At 43.1% G+C, this 12,898-nt stretch overlaps 1 protein-coding gene across 1 annotated transcript; it reads left to right on the top strand.

Moving 5' to 3' along the window:
- The first annotated feature begins 6,297 nt into the window (after window positions 1-6,297).
- Window positions 6,298-12,898, top strand: LOC139666016 (small ribosomal subunit protein uS12). Its single transcript, XM_071545083.1, has 4 exons — window positions 6,298-6,352; window positions 8,513-8,672; window positions 11,318-11,438; window positions 12,705-12,898. The coding sequence occupies exons 1-4, from the start codon at window positions 6,349-6,351 to the stop codon at window positions 12,849-12,851; spliced, it is 432 nt and encodes a 143-aa protein (XP_071401184.1). The 5' UTR covers window positions 6,298-6,348; the 3' UTR covers window positions 12,852-12,898.

Here is a 12,898-nt window from a genome sequence, read left to right as displayed (position 1 = left end):
TGCACACTCTCATAATCAATTTTTTCATGTTTAATTCATATAAACTTAACAGCAGCCCGACAGACTGCAGCAGAGCTAAACTACACGAGAAGCAGCTGTTTCTCCATACTGTTCACAATACAATGAGGCCATATTAAGCATGTGTGTGTGTGTGTGTGTGTGTGTGTGTGTGTGTGTGTGGCTGTTGCCTAACGTCCATAGATTAAAACTTAAACTTTATTAGTCCAGTTCATTATAATATCCTCTAAGGGTGGAAGTAACTAATTACATTTACTCCAGTTACTGTAATTGAGTAGCTTTATCATGTATTTGTACTTTTTTGAGTATTTTTTAAAGTCACTAATTTTACTTTTACCTAAGTCCATCTCTCCTGCAGTTTTGTCCTTCAGTCCATTTTAAATCCATCCATCACAGAACAGATTGTGTCTCTCCATCAGCAACAGAAACTGGATCAACGTAAACTGACAAACTGTGGATCCATTCACAGTGAGAAGAGGAATCTGACTTTACTTTGTTTCTGCACTTTATTTTCTTGTTTCTAATGTTTCCAGTGAAAAGAATCCAGTGTGAACTCTGTCCTCTCTCCTGTTAGAACCACATGGAAAAGATCACAGCTGACAACGTTCTCTGTTCTAAAGAGGAACTCAGGAACTTTTACTCACATTTTAAATCAGAAACTTTTTACTTTTACTGAAGGTGAGTACTAAAATAAGTAAAATATCAGTATACTTCTACTTGAGTAGGACATTCTAGTACTCTTTCCACAGCTGATATTCTCAGAAAGCTTAAAAGAAAGCTTAAAGAAATTTAAAAGTATCTTCAAAGAGTGGGGAGGGGGGTTCCTCTACTATAATCTGAGATGTTGGGAATAGCAGTGGTGGAATGTAACTAAGTATATTTACTCAAGTACTGTACTTAAGTACAATTTAGAGGTACTTGTACTTTACTTGAGTATTTCCATTTGATGCTACTTTATACTTCCACTCTACTACATTTCAGAGGGAAATATTGTAGCCTACTTTTTACTCCACTACATTTATTTGATAGCTTTAGTTAGTAGTTACTTTGCAGATTTAGATTATTAATACAAATTATAAATCAACTAATAAATTATGATATATTTTTAGCTGGACCGCAACAGCGGGGCCAGCCCTACAAACGCGAATGTCTGTCACTGACTGACTGACTGACTGAAGTTACACCATTGGTCGGCCGTGGCACGTGGCACATCATAGGATCACAGAGCCAAGTTAAGTTTCGTTTTCTCCGCCATCTTGTTTCTCCGCTGAGATCGGGAGCCCGTTCCTCCCACACAGTCAGCAGGCTGACCAATATCATGCATGTAAGCTGAAGCTAAAGTAGAATCTATACAATTATATCATATCGCCATTTATTTCAATGCATATGCGCGAGCTCAGTCCACCTGAAGCCCTCTGTTCTGTCGGTGGAGAGAGAGACACAAACAAGCATGGAGGTTTCGGCGCTGAGGGCTTATTTCCGACCTTTCAGGGGCCACGGTGCCGGCTGGTGCCTATAGCCAGGCATCGATTTGTTCCTGGTGATCTGGCAGAGATTTTGCCGCCGACGCGTCACCGGGTGTCCGGTGAACGGCGTTTTCGGCCGTAGTCCAATAACATGATATATATGATTCTGAAATGAGCCATTCTGCATAATGACTACTTTTACTTTTGCTACTTTAAGTACATTTTGATTCTAATACTTTTGTACTTTGACTTAAGTAAGATTTTGAATGCAGGACCTTTACTTGTAACAAAGTATTTTTACACTGTGGTATTGCTACTTTTACTTAAGTCAAAGATCTTAATACTTCTGGGGAATAGTCTAATATCAAATAGAATTGCTGAATGAACGTTTTATATTTCCCACTCAAATCATCAGGCAGCTGGAGTCTGGAAATTAAAGAATGGCATGCAGTCAGATTTATACAGACAGTGTGGTAACAACATGTCCCGGCAGTGTTTCCTGCAGCTCTCTGTGCTCCAGACAGATGAGGTAGAGGAGACACAGAAGACCAAGCAGGTTTTCTTCCTGTTTTACCTTCTGGTTTCGTTTGCGGTTGCTGGTTTGATTCCCCTCTGCTTGGCTGTAGAGTCCCTCCAGGTTTATAGGGGATTTGTAGCGTCTGTTGTTGTCTTAAGGGTGTGTGTGTGTGTGTGTGTGTGTGTGTGTGTGTGGTGGGGGGTGTTTAGCTGGAAGGCTCTGGCTGTTTTGCCCTGTTACTATTTTTACCCCCTGCAGCTAAGTATAGACAGACGCTGGGACACTGCAGGCCACACAGAGGGAGAGAGAGAGACAGACAGACAGACAGGTAGACAGCCAGACAGACAGACAGACAGGTAGACAGACAGGTAAAGAGAGGGGAGAACAAGCAGACAGACCCCAACATAAGGTTTGACCGACAGATTATTTGGAGATCGATACAAATATTTTTATAACAAAGCTTTCATTTTGTGCAGATATTCTGTATCTTTAAATTTGACCACTTTCATGCCAAAATTAAGTGTTTCCCCCAGAATTGTCTTTTTGGGATGAGAAGCCTCTGAAACATTTAGAGCATCTTGGGACACTAAAACTCTCCACTGACACCAGGATAATAATAATTAGAGGAAACAGACATGAAGAAACTAAGAAAGAGATCAAACAATATATAAGGCATAACGGTGTACAGACACTTAATGAAAACTCAATGAAAACTATAGTAGTTGTAGTATTGCAATGTAATACCACCAGATCACAGAGATCATAGAGATAAACAGTTTCACAGGAAACATTAAACAAACCGCCTGAATTCATTTTGACGGGCAGTTCTGAGCACAAACAGCAGGGGGCGACATGACTTTCCCTCCCATAGTGGGCCAAATGATTCACCTTAAACCTGCAGTGAGCGATTTCAGACCCTGTAACCAGTCCTGAAGCTAGCGTGTGCTGCGTGATGTAAACAAACAGCCACACAGCAGCAGCTTGTTGTTGTTTTCTCCTCTTTCCTAAAGCTCGGCGTCACAGTCGGCCCGAGTCATGACGAATGGATGAAGCGAGCGAGTAAACGATTTTCAACTAGTGACCTTGCTGCCTGCCTCTTCACTTGTCACTGTGGGGCATGTGACCTTCAGCGGGAGAAAAATCTGGCAAAGTGAGACTGGTGACCGGAGATATTTCTCTGTAGGTACGTTCCATAAGAAATCTCGGTGTCACTATGGACCAGGCTCTGATTCGCTCTTGTTTTTTTCCAGCTGAGAAACATTGCAAAGCTCAGGCCCATCGTGTCTCAAGCGGAGATGGAAATGTTAATTCATGCTTTTATATCGCCCCGTCTTGATTACTGTAACTCCCTCTTCACCTGCCAGCGAAACATCCCTGGATCGTTTACAAGCGGTCCAAAATGCTGCTGCTAAACTCCTGACCAGGTCCTCCAAAAGGTCTCATGTGATGTGACACCGATTCTGATCGCTCTTCACTGGCTCCCCCATCAAATTCAGAATCCAATTCAAAGTCCTTGTGATCTCCTATAGAGCTCTGCATGGTCAGGCACTGGTCTACATTAGAGACCTACTGCAGCCCGATGTCTCCAGCAGGTCTCTAAGGTCCTCTGATCAGGGTTTCTTGGCTGTTCCTCGATCGAGGCTAAAAACTAAAGCAGGCTGAGCTTTTGAGGAACTTTGGAACTTCCTCCCTCTGGACTAAAAGATCTGTGGACACATGTGGACTCCTTTAAAAAGCAGCTCAAGACTCATTTGTTTAGACTTGTCTTTGTGTAATTTTCTATTATTATTGTTTTATTGTGTTTTATGTTTGTATGTATGTTTATGCTTATGTTTATAATTCCTCTGTGAAGCAGTTTGTGGCGTCTCTGCTCTTGAAAGGTGCTATATAAACAGCCTAAAGTTACTTACTTACTTACTTACTTTAGTTTAGCCATTAGCCTTCATGCACGGTTTGTCCTTAAGGGCTTCTGTCACTGTGTGTGTTTACAAATTGTGTTGTGGTTTCTGTCTCCCTCTAGTGGTCAGAAAAAAAATCGCTTAGTGTATCTTTAAAATGGGAATTTATATCCTTCCAAATTCTTCATATCCATTCGTTTATTATGGTTTTCAGCTGGGAATCTGTAAATAGCTCTATGACAGAAGTTGGCATATGCATGGGCGTCACACCCGTGGGGGATGGGGGTGTTGCAACACCCCCACTTTTACAACAAGGTGATTTCATCCCCCCCACTTTTTCCTAAGGTATTAAACCGTTTGCCCGCCCTCGCGGTGTACCAGCGTACTGAAATGGAGCGCACCTCAGTTCCCCATACATGAAAACCCATTGGTCAAGTTAGATTGATTGACAGCCATCCAGCCAGTCACAGCCATTTGACCAAACCCACTAGTCCCGGCCGCCCGGGAAAGTAAACAGTTACATGCTAACACGGAGCTGCCGTCACTCGCTGCCGCAGACAGCGAACAGAGCAGAGGTATGAAACGGTTATTTAACTAGTTAATTATGTCGAATCTTGTCTGTAAATAACTAAACTATGTCTTGCTTTGTGGCATGTCAGCTAATATTAAGCAAGCCAGGTGGCAAATAAAGTTAATGCAAGCCAGGTAAAGTTAATGGTAACTGACACATCCATTGATTTTGATATTATTCAACATTATCATTATTCTTTTTGTTAGGAATGCCAAAAAGGAAGAGGCAGCAGAAGATTGACTTCTTTTTCAAGTCAAGTTGTCATGTAGGCTAAGTGGAGTTATGTGACAGGAGGGAAACAGAAAGCTAGCTCCATAAATGCACTAATTCAATTTTATAGTAGTACATTCATATTCTTGCATTAATGCCATGTGGGTGTTCATTTACGTAACTTAAAGCTATTTGTTGGAGCTTAAAACCTTCTTTTCAATGAAGAAAATCTCCTACATCAATTCATCTCTGTTACTGCTCTCAGAAACTAGAAAATAATAGAAATGAAGACAATGGAATCCAATAAAACTATTAAGTACAATAAAGTACAATAAAGGCTAGGATGAAACAGATTAGAACAACAAAATATATGCAAAATAATTAATAAAAAGCAGATAAAAGAACAACAAAAGAAAGGAATGTTTCCTAATCAAAATCAAGGCTGTAGAGGTTTGTTCTAAGTTTACATAAAATATTTCAACACTTCCATGTTCAGGAATATTAACATTGAGTTCTTTATGTAGGATGTTTATGAGGAAGGGAAGTCCAGGAGTCAGGACAAAGGAGAGCATGGAGAAGATGAGGGAGAGAACAGGAGAGAAGATGAGGGAGAGAACACAAGAGAAGAGAGAGAACACTAGAGAAGAGAGAGAGAACACAAGAGAAGAAGAAGGGGAGAACATGAGAGGAGAGGGAGATAACAGAAGAGGGAGAGAAGACAAGAGGGAGAGAAGACAAGAGAAGAGGGGGAGAACACAAAAGAAGAAGAAGGGGAGAACATGAGAGGAGAGGGAGATAACAGAAGAGGGAGAGAACACAAGAGGGAGACAAGACAAGAGGGAGAGAACACAAGAGAAGAGGGGGAGAACACAAAAGAAGGAGAAGGGGAGAACATGAGAGGAGAGAGATAACAGAAGAGGGAGAGAAGACAAGAGGGAGAGAAGACAGTGTTCTTGCCAATTTCACTCACTCACATTTGTTCTTTAATAAAACAAATGAATTGCTTAATACCATGGTATGTGATTGCTTGTGAATATATAATATCTTGGGTTAAAGAGCGTTGTGCTATAATGTACATTTTGAATGCAATATTATTTGCATATCCTAGTGAAGAAAATATAGAAATGCATTGCATTCGTTTTGGAGACTGAAACAGGGGCCAAAGGTGGTTGCGGTGCTCATGTGCTACCCCTAGAACCCCCCCACATTTAAAATTGCTGCTCCACCCCTGGGCATATGACAAATACAAATATAATATACTGGATATACACATATAAACATATAAACTAGGTATACCTTGAAGTTAATGAGTCTGATGTAAATCTTAATTTAAGACATAAATCTGCTGTCTTTTGTATCGGTTTCACATCTCGTCCTCATGAAATATTGAGAATATGGATTTTAAAATCTGTAAGCATACATTTATGAATATGAAAATTATATATCAGACTAATTAAATATATTTGATTGCCGTTGCTTCAGTGATGCACAAACAAAACCAGAAACATTTTCCATACCAGGATAAACACCAATCGGTATTTTATGAGAGAAGCATAATTACAGACAGGCATTTTCTGTAGCCACTCCTCTCCCGGGGTCCTCAGACTAGACAGTGCCGTGGTGCATGCCGGGTCCTTCCTTTTCAGCCCAGGCTCGCTATCTGCAAACATGGGTACGGCACTGATTCCACTCCTAACACCACTATTTCCACTTATTTCACCGCTTTTCCTCATCGATGTTGCATATGAGTGTCTTATATTGTGTTTTTGGCTGTGTCGGAGGCAGAAAAATGCGACTGTAAGCTATAAAATGACTCGTTTTTTTTTACAGTCCGTGATCTCCGCAACGTGGAGCGGCCATAACGCGCCTCAGTAGACGGACGGAGTGTTAGCATTGTTAGCTTAGCATAGCGCCCCGTCTCGCTTTTTAGCAGCCGGTCCTGTTAAAGCAAAACATTGCGGGCGTCATTTTTTATCATGAGAGAATATCTAACCCTTGACCAGGATGGAGTAACATGTATCTATAGCTCTTATAACATCGGTTATGAAGCGTTACAGCATAACGGGACGTTAGCATGGTTAGCTTAGCGCTGCCTGCACTGCGGTGAAATCATCCAGAGGAACCGTAATGTTGAGCAAAATGGAGCCAGAACACTGATCTGAGCGGGGCGTGTGTCTTGGTAAAATGTGTTTCTGTGTTCAGGCTGGTGCACAGATCTCAGGTCAGTTTGCTCCTGATGAAGGCTGGACTGTGTTCAGCTCTGTTGACACTGAGCCGGGTCACAACAGCTCGGCGAAAACCCCGACTGGGATGAGTGTATACTCTGGTCCAAGACGGTGATTCGCAACCTTTCCCATATGAAGGACCCCTGACGTAGTCCACATTAGGGCTATGGACCCCCAGATTGATGAGTTTTTGTCTCGGACCCAAATCTGAGAGTATTTTTATTGTCAGATATGATTTTGTCCAGAATCCCATGACAATCTGTATTGTAGGAAGAGAGATAACAGAGGAACTATGATCAAAATAGTCTATATTTGTTCTACATTATCTAATTGTGCTTATTGTAAATGAGTTTAACACTTCATAAATTTCCTGGGGACCCCGTGGAACTACCTCAAGGACCCCTGGTGGTCTCCGGACCCCACGTTGAGAAACACTGGTCTAAGCTACAAATACAAACTGGTTGATATTAGCGATGGACGATCTGCTTCTCTCACGATTCGATCTGTGCTTCAGCACTGAATCCAACCAGGATACGATGCAATTAACAGTTCAGTTACAACAAAGTCTGACTGTGCAGAATTCTGTTTATTTCTGAGACTCAAATCTTTCCAGCGATGCCATTGGCTGCTGGAATGTAAACAACAATTTAAAAATGTCATTACAAAGTGACAATAATATCATTTGGATGGAGAGCTTGTGAAACTGTGATGGTCAAGAGTCTCATTAGTGATTACTACAGCAGAATAACATGGAGCTGATATCACCATTCATGTTCCTGACAGCAGAACAACATGGAGCTGATATCACCATTCATGTTCCTGACAGCAGAATAACATGGAGCTGATATCACCATTCATGTTCCTGACACAGCAGAATAACATGGAGCTGATATCACCATTCATGTTCCTGACAGCAGAATAACATGGAGCTGATATCACCATTCATGTTCCTGACAGCAGAACAACATGGAGCTGATATCACCATTCATGTTCCTGACAGCAGAATAACATGGAGCTGATATCACCATTCATGTTCCTGACACAGCAGAATAACATGGAGCTGATATCACCATTCATGTTCCTGACAGCAGAATAACATGGAGCTAGGGCTGCAACGAACGATTATTTTCATTGTCGATCAATCTGTGGATTATTTTCTCGATTAATCGATTAGTTGTTTGGTCTATAAAATGTCAGAAAATGGTGAAAAATGTGGATCAGTGTTTCCCAAAGCCCAAGATGACGTCCTCAAATGTCTTGTTTTGTCCACAACCCAAAGATATTCAGTTTACTGTCATAGAGGAGGAAAGAAACCAGGAAATATTCACATTTAAGAAGCTGGAATCAGAGAATTTTGACTTGTTTTTCTTTTAAAAAAATGACTCAAACCGATTAATCGATTATCAAAATAGTTGGCGATTAATTTAATAGTTGACAACTAATCGATTAATCGTTGCAGCTCTATTTCATACCCAGAGTCTTAGTATGTTATCTTTAAATAAAATCCACATCCTAAACGTAAAGCCTGAACGGAGCCCGGACCTGTCGTGGATGTTGTCGTTAACCCGGACCGTAACAGAGCTTTTTGTGGGTTTTTTCCCCCCCAGGAAAGTGTCGCGGTCTGCGTACAGCCAGGAAGCTCCGGAACCACCGCCGAGAGCAGAAGTGGCACGATAAGCAGTACAAGAAGGCCCATCTGGGCACGGCGCTGAAGGCCAACCCCTTCGGAGGAGCCTCGCACGCCAAGGGCATCGTCCTCGAGAAAGTGTGAGTACCTTCAACGTTACTGCTGGAGGGCTGTCCACGAATACCATTTTTTGGGCTTCGGGGGGTTCGGGAGTAATCGACAGCGAATATTTGAAGCTTTGGCCACAGCGGCGGCGGGGGGGGGGGGGGGGGGCGGGGTCGTGTTAAAGTCCCACTGAAACGGAAGTTAGAGCGTCTTCAGCTTCTGTCCTGTGACGTATTTCCCAGTGAAACGGAATATTTGAGCGGTGTACAGTTACAAGAGGGATTTAAATCAAATCCTTCGCATTTGATTGGACCGCTAAACGGTGGGCGGGGCTTAGAGTTTAGCGCGATGCGGAGCTACAGAGAGAAACGGAGCTACAGAGGACTGTTGGCTCCACACACCAGGCTGAAGAATGATTGATGGGTGGATGTCATGATATTATTGGTTGAAATCGGTCGGTTCATGCTTACGTAAGCACACGGCACATTTTGTTTTACAGGAAGAAAACATGATTGGATTTTGATATAAGAATACAAAGAAATTGATTTTTTGTATTTTTTTTGGCATATATTGTTAAATAGGTGCACGATATCACCAGGGATGTGATCTAAAAGGGTAAAAAATGCATTTTTCATTTCATCTCGACTTTAAGGGTCACGCACCTTCAAACTGCTTGGCTTTCCACACACGGGCAACAGTTCACCCGACAAAGTTCACACACAGTCACAGTTCCTCCTCACAAAAATACAGCGCTGAAAACATACTTAACATACATATAACTTCAATTAATAGCCAGAGAGAAAGAGAGAGAGATGGTCGAGCGAGCTAGAAAGTGAATGAAGAGAGGGAGCGGTAGTAGCGAGAAAGCCGGTGAATCAGAGAAATGAAACGTTATTTTCTGATTGTTTCACAGCGGTTACTTTCGAGAGAGAGAGAGAGAAAAAGAAAAAACATTTAAAAAAAAAAAAAAAGATCAGTGGAGAAATGTCTTGCTGCTGCTTCTCCTGAGTTTTGTTCAGCAAATTTGAAGCTGACAGCTTGAATTTCAGGTCGTACTTTTTTCTCTGTCGCCATGGAGATCAGCAAATGTGACTGATGTTTGAATGCAAGTAAAAAAAAAAAAGAAGAAACTGCTTTGCATCGTCAATGGCACCCGGCTTACAGATTACATATAAAATTACATTTAAAAAAACGAATATCCGAATCCCAAAATTGAAAACCGAATACATACCCAACGAATGAATATCCGAATAGTCCAATATTCGGGTCCAGCCCTACTGTCCTGCGGGTTATCTTAGGGCTGGAATATAAATAAATAATAAATAAATAATAAATATTATCGTTTATCGTCTTTCAGTGGAATCATATCGTGATGATATGAAGATATTTTAATATCGTGACACATTTCTGCTGTCTGAATTGATGATGACAAGCAAATTTTACTTAAAAACTCTGATAAAATGAGGTATGGTAGGAATATTATTTTAATATCTCTGTTTTGTTTGACATCACACCTAACATCACCATTCGGTTCAATGAGATGAACATTAATTTGATTATTTAACGTGATTTTGCATACATGAACCATATCGTGATATATATTGATATCGAGAAAAATCCTTATGATTATCATGGTATTGATTTCAACCATATCGCCCAGCCCTAGGTTATCTCCTCTTCCCCAAAACTGTAACACAAAAGAAACGGTTGATGTTAAAAAAAAACAAAAAACAACCTAAATCTCGATGAACTTCTGCAGTTTCCAAATCTCAAGAGTCTGCAGTTAATTTCTTCAGAGAGAGTTTGGAGTTTTAGAATCAAAACCTTTCATCAGACTCACGTTTAGTTTTTAACAGAATCTTTTCTTTAAACGGGTTTAAAGTTCTAAAAAAGCTGTGGCAAGAAAAACCTGTGATGATATGAATCGCAGTTTAAATAGCAATTGTAATATTCTTTCAAATATTCGCAATTTTATTGTTGGGTGTCTCGTGGCTGACATGTTGCCTCTCTCTCCCTCCCTCCCTCTCCCTCCCTCCCTCCCTCCCTCCCTCTCTCTCTGTCTCTCTCTCCCTCCCTCCCTCCCTCCCTCTCTCTCTGTCTCTCTCTCCCTCCCTCTCTCTCCCTCCCTCTCTCTCCCTCCCCATCCCTCTCCATCCCTCCCTCTCCCTCCCTCCCTCTCCCTCCCTCCCTCTCCATCCCTCCCTCTCCATCCCTCTCTCTCTCTCGCTCCCTCTCTGTCCCTCCCTCTCTGTCTCTCTCCCTCCCTCCCTCTCTCCCCCTCCCTCCCTCTCTCCCCCTCCCTCCCTCCCTCTCTCCCCCTCCCTCCCTCTCTCTCCCCCTCCCTCTGTCTCTCTCTCTCCCCCTCCTTCCTCCCTCTCTCGCTCCCCCTCCCCCTTCTCTCCCTCCTCCCTCTCTCTCTCCCTCCCTCTCCATCCCTTCCTCTCCCTCTCTCCCCCTCCCTCTCTCTGTCTCTCTCCCTCCCTCTCTCTGTCTCTCTCCCTCCCTCTCTCTCCCTCTCTCTCCCTCTGTGTCTCTCCCCCTCCCTCCCTCTCTCCCTCCGTCTCTCTCCCTCTCTCTCTCTCTCTCCCTCTCTCCCCCTCCCTCCCCCTCCCTCTGTCTCTCTCCCCCTCCCTCCTCCCTCCCTCTCTCTCTCCCCCTCCCTCCTCCCCTCCCCCTGCAGTGGTGTGGAGGCCAAGCAGCCCAACTCTGCCATCAGGAAGTGTGTGAGGGTTCAGCTCATCAAGAACGGCAAGAAGATCACCGCCTTCGTCCCCAACGACGGCTGCCTCAACTTCATCGAGGTAAACCATGAATTATTATTCATCCTCCTCAAATTATTTCTGTGTTAACCCGGAAGCTTCGACCGCATATATTACAATCCGATAGACATAATTGAGATATGTGAAATGGGACACCCTGATAAGCTATCTGAAGCTTGAGAACAGGCCCAGACACTAAGCAGATAGTATTTAAAATATATGTTTACTAACACGTCTAGATTTGAAAAGGTGCATGTATTATACAGTAACACTTACAACCTACAAAACACCTAAGACTAACCTAAGACCCTAAAAAGTACGACTGAATGGTCCTAAGGCATTTATTCCACCAGTCTAAACATTGATTAAATAGGTAAGATATAATAAATAGAGACATATGGCAAGTGGAAATAACAAAACACTTACAGGATCAACTGTTTCATTGGATCAAAACACGCAGTGAAAACTAACAGTTTTCAGTCAAATAAAAGAAACATAATGATAAAATGGGAAATGAGCAGAAAGTTCATCTTCAATCTTTTTTTTTTTAATGTAAAACACTTTGAACTGCATCGTTTGTATGAAAAGTGCTCTATTAATAAAGTTTATTATTATTGATCATCTCTCCATCTCTCCCTTTTGCCCTCCCTGCCTCCTCCGCTAACCTCCCTCTCTCCCTTCACTCCTCCTAACCTCCACCTCTCCCTTCACTCCTCCTCCTCTAACCTCCCTCTCTCCCTTCACTCCTCCTCTAACCTCCACCTCTCCCTTCACTCCTCCTCCTCTAACCTCCCTCTCTCCCTTCACTCCTCCTCTAACCTCCACCTCTCCCTTCACTCCTCCTCCTCTAACCTCCCTCTCTCCCATCACTCCTCCTCTAACCTTCCTCTCTCCCTTCACTCCTCCTCCTCTAACCTCCCTCTCTCCCTTCACTCCTCCTCTAACCTCCACCTCTCCCATCACTCCTCCTCCTCTAACCTATCTCTCCCATCACTCCTCCTCTAACCTCCATCTCTCCCTTCACTCCTCCTCCTCTAACCTCCATCTCTCCTCCTCCTCTAACCTCCCCCTCTCCCTTCACTCCTCCTCCTCTAACCTCCATCTCTTCCTTCACTCCTCCTCCTCTAACCTCCATCTCTTCCTTCACTCCTCCTCCTCTAACCTCCATCTCTCCCATCACTCCTCCTCCTCTAACCTCCCTCTCTCCCTTCACTCCTCCTCTAACCTCCATCTCTCCCTTCACTCCTCCTCCTCTAACCTCCCTCTCTCCCTTCACTCCTCCTCCTCCTCCCCCCCCTCCCCCTGCAGGAGAACGATGAGGTTCTGGTGGCAGGTTTTGGGCGTAAAGGTCACGCTGTGGGCGACATCCCTGGAGTTCGCTTCAAGGTGGTGAAGGTGGCCAACGTCTCCCTGCTGGCTCTGTACAAAGGCAAGAAGGAGAGACCGAGGTCATAAACACTCAAGGAACCCAGAAAATACAATAAAATGCTTTTTCACTTCCA

This window comes from Centroberyx affinis, unplaced genomic scaffold (assembly GCF_046629955.1).
Source record: "Centroberyx affinis isolate AG114_WGS23_722 - 3 ecotype Tasmania unplaced genomic scaffold, CSIRO-AGI_Caff_v1 ptg004766l_1, whole genome shotgun sequence".
NCBI classification, from domain to species: domain Eukaryota; kingdom Metazoa; phylum Chordata; class Actinopteri; order Beryciformes; family Berycidae; genus Centroberyx; species Centroberyx affinis.
Note: the sequence above shows the minus strand (reverse complement) of the source record. Positions and strands in the feature narration are given on the sequence as shown.

Coding starts and splice junctions, on each gene's coding strand:
- LOC139666016 (XM_071545083.1), top strand. Junction 8,673..11,317: donor GGCATCGTCCTCGAGAAAGT/GTGAGTACCTTC, acceptor CTCCCCCTGCAG/TGGTGTGGAGGCCAAGCAGC. Junction 11,439..12,704: donor GCTGCCTCAACTTCATCGAG/GTAAACCATGAA, acceptor CTCCCCCTGCAG/GAGAACGATGAGGTTCTGGT.